Source organism: Oncorhynchus mykiss, chromosome 8, assembly GCF_057628025.1.
Source record: "Oncorhynchus mykiss isolate SJ-2025 chromosome 8, ASM5762802v1, whole genome shotgun sequence".
NCBI lineage: Eukaryota > Metazoa > Chordata > Actinopteri > Salmoniformes > Salmonidae > Oncorhynchus > Oncorhynchus mykiss.
In genome coordinates this window covers 48,372,731-48,390,444 of record NC_143029.1, presented here as the reverse complement: position 1 = coordinate 48,390,444, position 17,714 = coordinate 48,372,731, and the positions used below count along the sequence as shown (strand labels likewise).

The following is a 17,714-nucleotide window of genomic DNA, read 5'->3' as shown; positions in this document are numbered from 1 at the left end:
GTTATCGCGATACTTGCCGATATCGCGATAATGGCTTTAATCGGCATACAAATCTTGATAACCGCTTTTATCACAATAATTGACTTTGTATCATGATTCCAAATTCCACCATTGTCAGTTTTGACTAGGTGATATACAGCTAAGACCGGAAGTGACTTTTTCGCAGCAGGTTATGAGAATTAGGTTACGGTTAGGGCTAGTTAAAATGCTCTCTTAACCAGCTACGAAAATTCACTTCCATTTGTAGCTGTACTCCATTTAGTAACAACCACCATTGTCCGCTCTACCTACCAACAGGAAGATCCTGCGACTGGTCAAACACACACTGGCTAGCGTAAGTGGTGTGCGCGACCAGGAGATGGCTCTGCTGGATGAGATGCTGGCTGTGTGTGCACGTGAAGCTAGCAACAAGAGCCTAGAGCTCATCTTCAGCTCGCACCTCTTCTACCAGAACAGGCAGGAGAGGTTTGTGTGCAGCCTGGCTGGTGAGTTTTCCTTTCCTCCCTTCCCCTCCTCTGCCATTATCTAGCAGCTGTTTAATCTGTCGATTTCTACATACAGTATATCACAATAGTGAGTACACCCCTCACATTTATGTAAATATTTGAGTATATCTTTTCATGTGACAACACTGAAGAAATGACACTTTGCTACAATGTAAAGTAGTGAGTGTACAGCTTGTATAACAGTGTAAATGTGCTGTTCCCTCAAAATAACTCAACACACAGCCATTGTCTAAACCGCTGGCAACAAAAGTGAAAATGTCCAAATTGGGCCCAAAGTGTCAATATTTTGTGTGGCCACCATCATTTTCCAGCACTGCCTTAACTCTTGGGCATGGAATTCACCAGAGCTTCACAAGTTGCCACTGGAGTCCTTTTCCACTCCTCCATGACGACATCACGGAGCTGTTAGATACCTTGCACTCCTCCACCTTCCGTTTGAGGATGCCCCACAGATGCTCAATAGGGTTTAGATCTGGAGACGTGCTTGGCCAGTCCATCACCCTTACCTTCAGCTTCTTTAGCAAGGCAGTGGTTGTCTTGGAGGTGTGTTTGGGGTCGTTATCATGTTGGAATACTGGCCTGCGGCCCAGTCTCCGAAAGGGAGGGGATCATGCTCTGCTTCAGTATGTAACAGTACATGTTGGCATTCATGGTTCCCTCAATGAACTGTAGCTCCCCAGTGCCGGCAGCACTCATGCAGCCCCAGACCATGACACTCCCACCACCATGTTTGACTGTAGGCAAGACACACTTGTCTTTGTACTCCTCACCTGGTTGCCGCCACACACGGTCTCGTCAGACAACAGGACATGGTTCCAGTGATCCATGTCCTTAGTCTGCTTGTCTTCAGCAAACTGTTTGCGGGCTTTCTTGTGCATCATCTTTAGAAGAGGCTTCCTTCTGGGATGACAGCCATGCAGACCAATTTGATGCAGTGTATGGCGTATGGTCTGAGCACTGACAGGCTGACACCCCACCCCTTCAACCTCTGCAGCAATGCTGGCAGCACTCATACGTCTATTTCCCAAAGATAACCTCTGGATATGACGCTGAGCACATGCACTCAACTTCTTTGGTCGACCATGGCGAGGCCTGTTCTGAGTGGAACCTGTCCAGTTAAACCGCTGTATGGTCTTGGCCACCGTGCTGCAGCTCAGTTTCAAGGTCTTGGCAATCTTCTTATAGCCCAGGCCATCTTTATGTAGAGCAACAATTCTTTTTTTTCAGATCCTCAGAGAGTTCTTTGCCATGAGGTGCCATGTTGAACTTCCAGTGACCAGTCAGTATAAGGGAGTGTGAGAGCGATGACACCAAATTTAACACACCTGCTCCCCATTCACACCTGAGACCTTGTAACACTAATGAGTCACATGACACCGGGGAGGGAAAATGGCTAATTGGGCCCAATTTTGACATTTTCACTTAGGGGTGTACTCACTTTTGTTGGCAGCGGTTTAGACATTAATGGCTGTGTGTTGAGTTATTTTGAGGGGACAGCAAATGTACACTGTTATACAAGCTGTACACTCACTACTTTACATTGTAGCAAAGTGTCATTTCTTCAATGTTGTCACATGAAAAGATATACTCAAATATTTACAAAAATGTGAGGGGTGTACTCACTTTTGTGATATACTGTATATATGATATTATTCTATAATTTCCAAGATAAGTCTGCTCTTTTCTCGATAGAGCAACTGCCTGAAAAAGTGGACAGCATAACCCCATTCACCATGGCCCTCATTGCCAAATACATTGCCCGCCACCGGCTCAGAGAGGTTCGACTTCTTGACACCATCGCTGATTTTCTGGTCAAAAAGGGCGAATACCTGGACAGCAAGGTAAGGAGGCCCACTCATCTCTAGAAAATCTCTGTCATACATTTAAACCACTGTTGAGCAACTCCGGTGTTGCGACTCTGGGCGTACTCTATCTGTTTATTGCTGCTTATTATTGGGCATACTGTTTTTTTATGAATGGCTATTATTACACCTGAAATGTTGGTTATTTACTAGGGATGGGGGTTTGAAATCATTTCACTATTCGAATAGTAACATACATTTTTGTCCGATATCCGGATACTTGCTAAATACATGTTGTTTTTTTTTAAACTTGTGTTTTTAACCTGAGCACTGCTGCGTGAGGGAAAGAGACTGCCACTGCCGAGGGGCCGGTGTGTGCGGGAGCGAGCAGACCGAAAGAGAGAGAGACGCAGTAGCCACGGCAACTATAACCAAGGCTAGCTAAATTGTAGCAGTCACAATGTTATTTATCATCCCATATAACAGTGCCTGTCTTGACTGGAGTTGCCCAGAGAAGCTAAGCTAGCTAGGCTAATTGAGGCTACATGCTGCGCTTTCTCCCCAACCACATTCAGATAAAACAACAGCTTACCTGTTGGTTGCTCATTGTAGCCTACTCCTTCTCATTTCGCAAATGTTTAATTCCCTCATTTTATTCCATCTTGTATTGCATTAGTGAACTTTCACTCCACTTGCTACACTCTCAGCCTCTTTAATGCTTTCATTGGCCAACATGAACAATCTACAGATGTGAAGGCTGCCTTTTTATGGGGCGCACATCATAGAAACTACATAGAAAAGATAGTTGTTTTATAATTTGAATATCATTTGTATGTCATCAATGCAGAACTATAGATTTCTTACATACTCATTATTATTATTATTGTGGGGCTTGCGAAACAAGAGTCCCCACTTAAATCTTATACATACTACTTATTATTCTTTTACATTCAACTCCTCTAACACCGTTTAAGCTAGAAATGCAGTTCAAATTTTAAAACGTGTTGACTGGTCTGGATTTAGTTTTTTTTTGCCCATCTTCATTCACTTTCATGGGACTTTTTTCAACATTCTAAATTGCCCCCATTGTGACATCACTTCCAACGTTCCATTTCCTGTAAATGCAACTTTTGACACAAATCAGCTACTTCGACAACTTCGACAAGTTAGAACATCTACTTCTCTGCTTTTCAAATCTGTTTGCGGAACAAAAATATCTGCTACGCATCTAACGATACTGCTGTTTACAGTAACACATTTTTTTTACCAACTTTTTCCAAACTGCTGTTTTTGACCACCCCCAACAAGTCAGAAACGTAGGGCATATACAATCTTCCGCTACTTCTTTGCTTTTCAAATCCGAAAACAGATTAGGAATAGCTCCTAGCAATCAATAGATAAAGCTGCTTTAGTAACTCATCAACTGCTTTCTTTTATAGATGCACCAAGTCATATCAGAAGCTAGCAGATTCATTACTTACCAACAACAGCTGCAAATTTCAATAAAATTACATCAAGTTTGAAGTTTACTTTCCTTGCTTTGCCCAACAACACTATCATGAATCTAGCAAAAAGGTTTTGTGGGTCAGAGTGCAGTATTCATTTAACTTCATTGCACAAATGTTTGTTAGCATGTTCCTCACAGTGGCTTTAGCCGTGGAGGGAGCAGGCCTGCCGAGGCAACTGTTTGCCTAGCAACACATGCCTCGGAGGGAGAAAACTATTTTATAGCTTGACAAATTCCCATGATTTGTGAATCTGTTTAAAAAAATCGATCAGCTCAAGCACATGCCCCATTCTCTAAATAACTGCCAATTTTGCCTGTCTGTAAAGAAAAGGGCGGGCTGTACGTTGATCCTGCTGCTCTGATTGGATACAAATAAGGTGTTTACTGAACTACTGAACACAACCACACAACTACTGACCACGATTATTGACCACAACCAAACAACTACTGATCACAGAACTACTGACAGCAACGATACAACTGCTGACCACAACTGCCAACCACAACTACACAACTGACCACAACTACTGACCACAATTACTGACCACAACCACATACCGACAGACCATAAATCCTGATCACACCGCTACTGACCTAACCTACTGACTACGACTACTGACCACCCATCTTCTGACCACACAACTGATCACGAATACAACTACCCATCTACTGACCACAAACACACAACGACTGACCGCTAATGACCATGCCTACTGACTACAACTACTGACAACAACCACACACTACTGAACCACTCAACTACTGTGCAGAACAACACAACTACCTACCACAATCACTGACCATTAAACTACTGACCACTGTCAACAACTACTGTCCACAACCACACGACTACTGACCACAACCATTGACAGCAACCACATACTACTAACTACAACTATTGACCATGACTACTGAACCACACAATTACTGAACCACATAACTACTGACCACAACTACTGACCACACAGCTAATGAACAAAACTACTGACCACAAACACATGACTACTGACCTCACAACTACTGACCCACAACAACTGATTACAAACACAACTACTGACGACAACCACTGACCACAACCACACAACTACTGACCCACACAACTACTGACCACAACCACACAACTACTGACCGCACCACAACTACTGACCACAACCACACAACTACTGACTAATATTTCTGAAGAAATGTCCATTTGGATATTTGACACATCCCTATTATTTACACACATTGTGGGCTCGTACTTCTGACACCTTGTAAAGAGTGGACGCTACTCCATAGTAAAAGCTATAAATTATGCTTTATTGACATTTCTCAAAGCATAGAATTAACAATACATTATTTCCCCATTCCACAAAAGGCTCTGGTGCCCCCATGGTGTCTGGCCACCCAATGGTTGTAGCCAAATCACTACATACATGTTGTGTATTTACATTATGGGTTTGATAAAAGCATTTATCGTGATCGTGATATATTCCACAAATTAAGTTTTAAGGGGTAGCTTTCATATTGCAGATTGTGGCTTCTATCAATGTAACTGTCTGCATAATTTCCAATCCCCTATACAGTGCATTCGTAAAGTATTCAGACCCCTTGACTTTTTCCATATTTTTTTACGTTACAGCCTTATTCTAAAATTATTATGGGGTATTGTGTGTAGATTGATAAAAAACAATCTACACACAATACCCCATAATAAAAAATTAAAAAGAGGTTTTCATAAATTTTTGCAGGATCACATTTACATAAGTATTCAGACTCTTTATTCAAGTGCTTTGTTGAAGGACCTTTTACAGTGATTACAGCTTTGAGTCTTCTTGGGTATGACGCTACAAGCTTGGCACACCTGTATTTGGGTAGTTTCTCCCATTCTTCTCTGCATATCCTCTCAAGCTCTGTCAGGTTGGATGGAGAGCGTTGCTGCACGGCTATTTTCAGGTCACTCCAGAGATGTTCGATCGGGTTCAAGTCCGGGCTTTGGCTGGGCCACTCGAGGACATTCAGAGATTTGTCCCAGAGCAGAATGCTGTGGTATCCATGCTGGTTTAGTGTGCCTTGAATTCTAAATAAATCACTGACAGTGTCACCAGCAAAGCACCCCCACACCATCACACCATCTCTTCCATGCTTCACGGTGGGAACCACACATGTGGAGATCACCCGTTCACCTACTCTGCATCTCACAAAGACACGGCGGTTGGAACCAAAAATCTCAAACCAAAGGACAGATTTCTACCAGTTTAATGTCTAGTGCTCATGTCTCTTGGCCCAAGCAGGTGTCGTGGAAATGAATACTGAGAGACTTTTGTAATTTCATCAAACAATCATCTTTATTTAATATCGATTAATTACTGCAATAATGATACTAGTCAACCCGAGCAGCCTAACCCTTACATACAATTCAGAGTTATTATGTAGCTGACACGAAATATGCTTAGTCATGGCTGGGTCCACCCCTCCCTGGCATCCAAACACATTAGAAAAGAAGTAAAGAATTCCACAAATTAAGTTTTAACAAGGCTCACCTGTTAATTGAAATGCATTCCAGGTGACTCATGAAGTTGGTTGAGAGAATGCCAAGAGTGTGAAAAGCTGTCATCAAGGCAAAGGGTGGCTATTTTGAAGAATCTCTAGATTTGTTTAACACTTTTTTTTGTTTGCTACTACGTATGTTATTTCATAGTTTTGATGTCTTCACTATTATTCTACAATGTAGAAAATAGAGGGAAAAAAGGGGGGGGAAACTGGAATGAGTAGATGTGTACAGATTTTTGACTAGTTCTGTATATACACTACCATTCAAAAGTTTGGGCTCACTTAGAAATGTCCTTGTTTTTGAAAGAAAAGCACAAAAAAAAGTTCATTAAAATTAACATCAAATTGATCAGAAATACAGTGTAGACGTTGGTAATGTTGTAAATGGCAGATTTTTTAAAATAGAATATCTATATTAGCGTACAGAGGCCCATTATCAGCAACCATCACTCCTGTGTTCCAATGGCGTGTTGTGTTAGCTAATCTAAGTTTATCATTTTAAAAGGATAATTGATCATTTTGGCTCTAACCAGAACAGAAAGAGTGGGAGGCCCTGATGCAGAACTGAGCAAGAGGACAAGTACATTAGAATGTCTAGTTTGAGAAACGGACGCCTCACAAGTCCTCAACTGGCAGCTTCATTAAATTGTACCCGCAAAACACCAGTCTCAAGAAAAAGCCCTATCTCAGACTTGGCCAATAAAAATAATAGATTAAGATGGGCAAAAGAACAGACACTGGACAGAGGAAGATTGGAAAAAAGTGTTATGGACAGATGACGTTTGAGGAGAAGAACATTCGTGGGACGCAAAAAAAATTCAAAGATGCTGGAGGAGTGCTTGACGCCATCTGTCAAGCATGGTGGAGGCAATGTGATGGTCTGGGGGTGCTTTGGTGGTGGTAAGGTGGGAGATTTGTACAGGGTAAAAGGTATCTTGAAGAAGGAAGGCTATCACTCCACTTTGCAACGCCATGCCATACCCACTGGACGGCGCTTAATTGGAGCCAATTTCCTCCTACAACAGGACAATGACCCAAAGCACAGCTCCAAACTATGCAAAAACTATTTAGGGAAGAAGCAGTCCGCTGGTGTTCTGTCTATAATGGAGTGGCCAGCACAGTCACCGGGTCTCAACCCTATTTAGCTGTTGTGGGAGGAGCAGCTTGACTGTATGGTTTGTAAGCAGTGCCCATCAAGCCAATCCAACTTGTGGGAGGTGCTTCAGGAAGCATGGGGTGAAATCTCTTCAGATTACCTCAACAAATTGACAACTAGAATGCCAAAGATCTGCAAGGCTGTAATTTGAGGATTCTTTGACAAAAGCTAAGTTTGAAGGACACAATTATTATTTCAATTAAAAATCATTATTTATAACCATGTCAACATCTTGACTGTATTTCCTATTCATTTTGCAACTCATTTCATGTATGTTTTCATGGAAAACAAGGACATTTCTAAGTGACCCCAAACTTTTGAACAGTTGTGTTGTGTGTGTGTGTGTCTATCTATAAAAATATGAATTGTTTTATATATTTTCCTTTTATTTTTCCCTAACCCTACCACCCCTCCCCTGTTTGGAGTAAACTAATGGACAACACCACTTAGGCTTCTACATCCAATTTATACATACTATATAGATTTTACAGACACAATATATTTTACAATAGTTATCTTTTGTTTGTTTTTAGTCCCATCCTTCAGCTACCCTCTACAACTCCCCTCTATCAATAAAGACCATCCTTTTTTGATTACTATTTGCCATATATTTTGCTGTGATGTTTCACTAACTTTCTGAACCTTTCTATTCTCAGTTTCTACAGACTGTAAATTAAAGATACATTGTTTTGCTAAGAGTATTATTATATTATGGATCGATTGACTGACTTTTTAAAATCCTCCAGCACTGCTATTTGCCGAGTTAGCTCCTGGTAAATGTTGCAATTTTTCCAGACATTCCTGAACCTGCGACCAAAAACAAGCTACATACGGACAGGACCAAAACAAATGATCTAATGATTGTCTCTTCGCAGGAAAAATTGATACTTGGTAATATCACGATAATGGCTTTTCTCTTTTCCCCACAGGTTATCCAGAAGCTGGTGTTTCCCTTCAGCCGGATGAACTACCTGCCGTCCAACAAGGTCCAGTTCTTCTCCATGCTGGAGGTGGTGCTGGAGCTTAAGGCCCTGAGCTCCCCGTTAGCCACCGTCAATATCCTTATGTCCCTGTTCCAGCTGGGCCACTTTCCCGGCCTGGTGCTGCACAGGGTCTTCTCCACTGCCTTCATCAGCAACGTCACCAGTGAGTGGCACACACACACACGCGCGCGCATAAAGTGATCATGCAACATCAAAGAACAGCTGTGTTTCATGTCTTTTGACTTACCCCTTTCAGTAGACACAATAAACCTCAAGCTGACCCCTAATAAACAACTAATGAACACGCACATAAATGAACTGATGCATGAAGTGGAATAGTACCCCCACATACCCCAACTCAATCCCAGTCAGTTGTATGTGATTCATTTTATTGATCGGCCATTTTAAACAGTTGCTCTCGCTCATGTCTTTGTTTCTGTGGATCTTCTTCCCCCATTTGTAGACAGTCCTTATGCTCTGATCGTGCTTCGCTACTTGTCTCTGTTGGACGCAGCGGTTGAACTGGAGTACCAGGACTACACCGGTCCACGGCTCCAGGACACGCACAAGGTGCTCATGTTTGACCATGCGCTGACCGCTGATGAGGTCAACCGCAAATACAGGTACGGTGCAGTCCTAGAGTGATTGGTTAACCAACTGTTAGTTGGTGCATGGTCATCTATTTTCTTTATTGAATTATGTCTGCCCTTTCATTGCAAATCCAAGTGAAGCAAGAAAAGTATCTGGTTGACATGGGTGTATTTGTGTGTGTTTTTCAGCTACAAGGGTCTTGTAGCTGAAGCCCTCAGACAATTGGTTGGAGAGCATGGCTACAAGCAAGATGAAGTCCTGGCCCCTGGGTATTACACAGGTACATTGAACAAACACCAGATTGTGTGTTAAACCCAACAGCCACTGTAAGATAGAGACCTGCACGGGTCAGTTTTTTTTGAGCCGCACCTGCCCCACGCCGGCCTTTGTCAATTCCAAACACCACCCGACACCAGGACAGATTTTTCTCAACAACCCGAACCACCCAAATAGAATTGTTCTGAGAGCTGATCCATGACACACCAAATAACACTTTATTTAATTGTTTTAGATTAGGCTAGTAGGCTATTTTTCCTCTCCCTGCATTAATTAATTTGTCTACATGTAGAATCAATATTGGGATAAAGGAAACCATGGCATGAACTAAGAACAATATATTTTTATTTTCACAATGAGATGCGGCACATTGACAACTTGAATCGCTCTGTGGGGAAAAGCTTGTTCTAATTAGCTTTCTTACCGAATGAAATCCTATAGCCAACAACAAAACAAGACATTAACATTTAATATGATAATCAAATAGTTTAATTGAAACTTAAGTAAACAATTCCCAGAATCGAATATAGGCTGCAAAAATAAATGTATTTTGTAGGCTATAGCCTTACTCAAACCTTTACCAGCCGCACTTAAACTTTTAGTTAACCCTTAACTTACCAACAAAGTTGACTGAAAACACATTCTCATTTGCAGCAACGACCAGGGGAGAGGATGGGAATGAATGAGCCAATTGGAAGCTGGGGATGATTAAGTGGTCATGATAGTATGAGGGCCAGATTGGGAATTTAGCCAGGACACTGGGGTTAATACCCCTACTCTTACGATAAGTACCATGGGCTCTTTAGTGACCACAGAGTCAGGACATCTGTTTAACTCCACATCTGAAAGACTGCACCCCAAACAGGGCAATTTCCCCAAATCACTACCCTGGGGATATGTTTTTAGACCTACTGGCCCTCCACACCACTTCCAGCAGCATCTGGTCTCCCATCCAGGGACCAACCAGGACCAACCATGCTTAGCTTCAGAGGCAAGCCAGCAGTGGGATGCAGGGTGTTATGTTGCTGGCAAATAAACTTGATGTGGCCTGCGTAGCCTATGGTCTAAATGAACAAAAGCCTGAATTTACATAACAATTAACTGATGATAAACTGAATTAGCCTATAGTAAACAGATACGGGCTTGCACTTTTTGCAGGCTGTGTATCCATCTACTGGGTTATTGTCCTTGCCCACAATGACTCCAAAATCCTTCCAAACCGGAGATTTCACTCACGTACCACCTGTTTCCACTATGGTGTATTTCATAACCTTTCTATTTCTCCAGTTACGTTAGCCATTTTCACGTGAGCTACGCTAGCCAGGAAAAGTAGGCCAAGCTTGGCAACGTATTCTCACGTGGGTGGGATGAAACATATATGCTTTCAGCACCACATGAATAATGGACAGTTATCTGATTCACTGTGTACATCGCTTGTGCCCTACAGCTCTGGAAAAAATGTAAGGCTGCAAAATTATCCACTTCTCTGGTTTTACTATTTATAGTTATGTGTTTGTGTAAAATGATTTTTTTTTGTTTTATTCTATAAACTACTGACAACATTTCTCCCAAATTCCGAATAGAAATATTGTCATTTAGAGCATTTATTTGCAGAAAATGACAACTGGTCAAAATAACAAAAAAAGATGCAATGTTGCCAGGTCAATCAAGGTGTGGATGGAGGACCACCAGATCAAGACCCTGTCATGGCCAGCCCAATCTCCAGACCTGAACCCCATTGAAAACCTCTGGAATGTGATCAAGAGGAAGATGGATGGTCTCAAGCCATCAAACAAAGCCGAGCTGCTTGAATTCTTGCGCCAGGAGTGGCATAAAGTCACCCAACATCAATGTGAAAGACTGGTGGAGAGCATGCCAAGACTCATAAAAGCTGGGTATTGAAAATCAGGGTTATTCCATCAAATATTGATTTCTGAACTCTTCCTAAGTTAAAACATTAGTATTGTGTTTAAAAATGAATTGGAACTTATTTTCTTTGCATTATTTGAGGTCTGACAACACTATATTTTTTGTTATTTTGACCAGTTGTCATTTTCTGCAAATAAATGCTCTAAATGACAATATTTCTATTTGGGAGAAATGTTGTCAGTAGTTTATAGAATAAAACAGAAATGTTCATTTTACCCAAACACATGCCTATAAATAGTCAAACCAGAGAAACTGATAATTTTGCAGTGGTCTCTTCATTTTTTCCAGAGCTCTATGTCTGCCTCATCTCTCGCATGATGTTGTGAATTCCATTCTGTAACACAACAAGCTCCTGGGTTTGTAGAACATTATCTTGTTTTCAAATGTTTCTGACCCGCAATATAATTGTTCAAACTGCGAGCCGACACGCGGGTTGAAAGAATGTTTTCATTCTCACCCACCAGCAGAGTTTTTTTGCAGGTCAACCGCGGGGAACCGCGGATATCCAACCTGATGCAGGCTCTACTGTAAGATACCACACAATGGTGTATCATTATGTAGTACTTTAATCTCTTTGGGGTTGTAGAATTCTGGAAACTTTCACAAAATTCACAGTTTTTCCTAAATTCAAAGTTTGACGAATAAAGTATCAACCCTAAATGTTGCAACCCTAATCCTCGATATCCCCATTCCTTTTTAGACTTCCTGCTGTGGATTGATGGCTCTGGCCGAGTTCTCCCTATCCGGACAGGGGCAGGGACCACCCTAGGTATGGCCCCCAAAACCCCAGAAGGATCCGCAGCCGTGACAGCCCTCACTTCAGACTTTCAAAAGTTCTCCCCCTTCGCCCCACTAGAGGTAGGGAGGGACCAGCGACCCGTCGAGGGGGACGATGCGGTGAACTTTCTGCCCTACCACATGCAGCGAGGGGCAAACCCTTCCTCGGCTCAGAGGACAGGCCCTAACGGCGGGGGCCCTCTGGACTACAACCCTTACTACACGTTGGCCGATTACTACTACAGCCTGGCCAAGGAGCACTCTTTGAAGAGCCAAGACAGCTCCACGCTCAGCAGCCCTCCCTCAGACAGCCTGGCACATCCAGGGGCCTCCGGGGTAGGGGGATCTGCCACGGCTGCCCCCAATTCCCTCTTCCAATTCTCCATTGGAAAAATCCTGGAGGACGAGGGAGGGGTGCAGGTGGGGCCGGCGAGTCAGGGGCTCAATTGCGAGCTTCCTGCATTCTATGAGGCAAACGGGGAGGTGAAGCCCACCTCACCACTTCAACTGCACCCGGCTGATCGAGCTGGGGACCAGCGGCAGCTCAAGAGGTCAGTGCTGATGGGATTCCCAAATCTGTCCAGTCAGATTTCTATCCTTATACTACAACTAAATGCTTGATAATACATCAGTGGAGCAATGCAAGTTAGCGATCTTTCTATCACCTTTTGCCACTTGTGTGAATAAGGAATTTATTTCTAAATGAGAAATAATTTGTTAATTGCTATATACCACTTCCTTTCTTCTTTCAGAGTGGTTATGTCGGTGAATGACAAGTGGCACTACTGTCACAACTCTGAGGTGCTGGTGGGCTCCCGGGCCATGAGAGACCGTCACCTGCTGCTCCTGGGATACGTCATTCTGCAGGTGAGCCCATACCATTTAAACCATCTTAAAAACAACATTTAAAAAATATATAATTATAAACCACATTTTAAACATCTTACAACCACATTTCAACCAAATGTCAGTATTCCTTTACCTCCATTACAATCATCCGATGACGCTTTTGAATTGGCAACTGCTACCAGGCAACTGGTCTACTAATGGTCCGCTTTGCCCAATAAGTATAAAACTAACAGTGTTACTGACATCCCTCCTTGTGTTCCTCTCTCCTCTTTTTCCTCACTCCCTCTGTTGTTCCTCTATTCCACAGCTGCCCTATCATGAACTGGAGAAGCTGAATGGTATAGAGGAGGTGAAGCAGTACCTTCACAAAAAGCTCCTGGAGGTCCCCTTATGACAACAAAAGACTTGTGTGTTTGTGTGCGCGAGTGTATGCCATTTTGGCGGCTTGGAATAGGACGGTTATTGGTGGGATTGCGAAAGGGGGCTTTGTTTGAGGTGGTAGACAAACCCTGGTCAAAGTCTAAAACGGAAGAGTTTCTGGCAACTTGCATTTATCAAAATAGCGCCAGCCTATTTGCAACCAGTCACGTCCCCAGTTGATGGCATGTATAGTGTCAGGTTGCCACGCTTGTTGTCAATGCAATCTTGTCATTGTCACTTCACAACGGTTCAAATCTAATTTTATTGGTCACGTACACATAATTTGCTAATGTTATCGCAAGTGTAGCAAAATACTTATGTTCATAGCTTCAACAGTACAGTAATGCCTAAAAATACAAAAACAGTACACGCAAATCTAAAAGAAAGGAATTAAGAACGAAATAAATATTAGAACGAGCAATGTCAGTCCGAAACCCCCCAAAATACACCATATATACAAAAGTATGTGGACACAATGAGTGGATTTGGCTATCTCAGCCCCACCTGTTGCTGAAAGGTGTATACAATCGAGCACACAGTCATGCAATCTCCATAGACAAACATTGACAGTAGAATGGCCTTAGTGAAGGGCTCAGTGACTTTCCAACAAGTCAGTTCGTCAAATTTCTGCCCTGCTAAAGCTGACCCAGTCAACTGTAAGTGCTGTTATTGTGAAGTGGAAACGTCTAGGAGCAACAATGGTTCAGCCGCAAATTGGTAGGTCACACAAGCTGATAGAATGGGACCGTTGAAGAGCGTAGCGTGTTAAAATCATCTGTCCTTGGTTTCAACACTCACTACGAGTTCCAAACTGCCTCTGGTAACAACGTCTGCACAATAACTGTTCATCGGGTGCTTAATGAAATGGGTTTCCATGGCCGAGCAGCCACACACAAGCCTAAGATCACCACGCGCAATGCCAAGCGTCGGCTGGAGTGGTGAAAAGTTTCCTGCCATTGGACTTTGGAGTAGGGGAAATCGTTCTCTGGAGTGATGAATCACGCTTCACCAACTGGCAGTCTGACAGACGAATCTGAGTTTGGCGGATACCAGGAGAATGTTACCTACCCCAAAACATAGTGCCAACTGTAAAGTTTGGTGGAGGAGGAATAATGGTCTGGGGAGGTTTTTCATAGTTCGGGCTAGGCCCCTTAGTTCCGGTGGAGGGAAATGTTAATGCTGAAGCATATGACGACATTCAAGACGATTCTGTGCTTCCAATTGTGTGGCAACAGTTTGGGGAAAGCCCTTCCCTATTTTGACAATGCCCTCGTGCACAAAGCAAGGTTCATACAGAAATGGTTTGCTGAGATCGGTGTGGAAGAATTTGACTGGCCTATGCAGAGCCCTTACCTCAACCTCATCGAATACCTTTGGGATGAATTGGAACGCTGACTGCAAGCCAGGCCTAATCGCCCAACATCAGTGTCCAGGGGGGACCAACTCCATATTAATGCCCATGATTTTGGAATGCAATGTTTAACAGGCAGGTGTCCATATACTTTTGGTCATGTAGTGTAGAAGCTGTTTTTCAGTCCCTCGGTCCCAGCTTTGATGCACCTGTACTGTCTCCGCCTTTTAGATGGTAGCGGGGTAAACAGGCCGTGGCTTGGGTGGCTGAGGTCCTGTGACACTGGTTGCTGTAGATGTCCTGGAGGGCAGGCAGTGTGCCCACGGTGTTGCGTGGGCTCACAGCACCACCCTCAGGAAAGCCTTGTGGGTGCGGACGGTGCAGTTGCCGTACCAGGCGGTGATACAGCCCGACAGGATGCTCTCAATGGTAACATCTGTTGAAGTTAGTAGTTGTCTTAGGGGCCAAGCCAAATTTCTTCAGCCTCCTGAGGTTGAAGAGGCGCTGTTGATCTACGGACTATTTCTAATATATCACAATAGCGTGACAAAATATTTGTTTTCATTTTAGGTTTTGACCAGCGTATTTCTATAGTTCTAGTTTTGATCATGGTTTGGTGTGGACGAGTGGGAAGTAAGTTGTTGTTGTTATTATTATTATTATTATAATTATTATTATAATAGTCATACGGAGATGACAATGTTCTGGTGGTGTATGAAAAAAGAAGTCCCTTTTTAAAAGAAAAAAATTAATGTTTTATTGAACTGCAGTTGTAAAGCATGTTGGGACTGTGTAATAGGTTCGCTACGGACGTCAGAACCGCAACTGTTCATTCGGATCAAATGTAACTGGGTGACATGGGGTTTATTGAGACTAACAAATGGGACCTCTTCATTGTGTTTTCTAATACTTGTGTGCAACGTATGGTCTGTAAATGAGGGATGAGGATGGATAAATGAAGTTAATGAAAAAAAAAGTGTTATATATTTTTGTCTTCACTAGAATGGCTTTTCCATTGTCCAGAACTAAGCAATGCACGTTGGAGCATCTATTTTCTACCTGGTCTCTTTGTTTTGTCTTTGGTACACTTTACTTACGACATTCAATGAATGACTTCATTCAGAGAGGACTTTGTGATTCCTTAAGTGAGTTTCCACCATTGCATTGACAATGGGGAATTGCCAGACACCAGTCTAGTTAAATTAGGTGTATTGCTATGAAATAGACAAGTGAATACAGTTAATCTGAGAACCTTTTTGTTTTCTCAGTGGCATTTGAAATAGAACCCTGACCTAGGTTTTGCATGATTGAGGTAATGCGTTAAGTCATGCAGTGGTTTGCATGGACAAATTGGTGTTTGATACTGGACTTGCTGAAAATTAACCATTTTTATTTCAAGTTGTCTCAAAGCGATACAAATATTTGTAGAGACAGTCCATTACCTTTTTACAGGACCCCAAAGACTTGGACTTTGTTAGGTAGGCAGAAATGGCTCATGGGATTTGTAATTGTGGTTTCGCCCCTGTATTACTAGGTGTTTTGTCTTTGCTCTGTTTATGTAGCCGATCAGGAAGAGAATAGGGTAATGCCAAGGATTTATATTTACACTAGATGACTGAGGGCACTGTGATGAAGTCACCGTGCCTCCATCTTGACACTCCCCAGGCAAAGCTAAAGGCAATTGTTTTAAGGTCATACCAAGGATAATTTTACTATAAGACCCCTTGAAGTATGAAAAAATAGTAAATTATTTGATAGAAGAAAGAAATGGGGCCTTACTACTTTTAGCCCATGCAAACGCATTGTATAACATTCACTACATGAAACAGCTAGCCCCCACCAACAAAAAAAATCTAAAGTTAGTTTGTTCTGAAGTGTCTGTCCCTTATGTGAAAGATCAGGATTTTTGTTTTTAAAAAATGTTTACATGTATCTAACCCCTTTCTTTTTTGGCACTATACATTTGTTCAACTGTTACCAGGGGCCCTTCAGACAAAAACAACCGACGTGTTTGAGAGTCATCATAATAGAATGTAGGCCAAACTGTTCGGATGCCAGACAATTGTGTGAGAAGATGGATTTTCAGGTTGTCTTATGGTCTGACAAACACGGCGCTAGCTCTGTCTTTCACCGCAGATGTGGAAGTGTGACACACCCAATGCATAAATAACGGGGATGTTTTTATGTTGTGGACACCGACCTTACAGGGTTTATATTAATGAATGCATTTGTAAGGATCCATGGGCTGTTTTGAATGCTTGTTGCAAGTCTACAAAACACTGTAAATGCATTATGCACAGGTGGTTGAGTGTTTATTTATTGGTATCACTCCTGGTACAGGGGACGTGTGTATTATATCTGGGGAAAGACAAGTTTGGAGATTGTTTAAATATTGATATGTCTGTATAAAAACAAAAGCAACATGTCATTTTTGTTTTGTGAATTATGTACATTTTACATAACGACAGTATGAGCAATGGAAAATTGCATGCCTTAGTTTTGAATTTTGACATTGATAAAACAGAATTTAAAGGTGGACTATGCAGAAATCACTGCCATTTCCTGGTTGCAAATATTCTAATAGTTTGCCTAACAAAACAAGCTAGTATATATAGTGTAGAGAATCATTGTACCATCTAAACTGCTGAGAAATATATTTTCAGCTGTTTGAAACTGCAAGCATAGAAATAGATCTACCGCTTCTTAGACTTGCTTTCAGTGAGTGATGGATCTGTAACACACATTTGGTCAGCTTGCCCAGAAAGGGAGACTTTTGCAATGTCATACTGAAGCTTAATACATACAGGTACTACTACAAATTTAGGGAAATCGCCTACAGCCAAAGTTAGTGGGGAAAATTATAGCTGTATTTTGTGGATCGTCTAATGCTGCATTCATGCCCAAGTCGGAAGCTCTTAATTACCAGTCAAGTCGTGGATGCATGTAATTTCCTTAGGTGTCAGAGCTCAGGGATGATAAGACTAGCTTCCCACTAAGTATACGTTCAAGTGCCACCTGCTCACTTGGTTATGGCT

The 17,714-nt window shown here is 42.2% G+C and overlaps 1 protein-coding gene across 16 annotated transcripts in view; it reads left to right on the top strand.

Annotated features, from left to right (window-relative positions):
* The window catches only part of LOC110529976 (FAST kinase domain-containing protein 4), a 31,869-nt gene extending 14,766 nt beyond the window's left edge, over positions 1–17,103 (top strand). For 6 of the 16 annotated variants that reach the window (XR_016482397.1, XR_016482396.1, XR_016482399.1 and 3 more), the window contains exons 5-13: positions 298–485; positions 2,199–2,347; positions 8,433–8,649; positions 8,950–9,109; positions 9,266–9,357; positions 11,015–11,809; positions 11,983–12,610; positions 12,812–12,926; positions 13,216–17,103. Coding sequence is in view for 6 of the 16 variants with exons in the window: in XM_021612685.3 (XP_021468360.2) it covers positions 298–485; positions 2,199–2,347; positions 8,433–8,649; positions 8,950–9,109; positions 9,266–9,357; positions 11,983–12,610; positions 12,812–12,926; positions 13,216–13,302 (1,636 nt within the window). In the remaining 10 variants the exon portion in view is untranslated. The remainder of the gene's footprint in view (positions 1–297; positions 486–2,198; positions 2,348–8,432; positions 8,650–8,949; positions 9,110–9,265; positions 9,358–11,014; positions 11,810–11,982; positions 12,611–12,811; positions 12,927–13,215) is intronic. The other 10 variants (XM_021612685.3, XM_021612690.3, XM_021612689.3 and 7 more) reach the window with 2 other exon arrangements.
* The last annotated feature ends 611 nt before the right edge of the window (positions 17,104–17,714 follow it).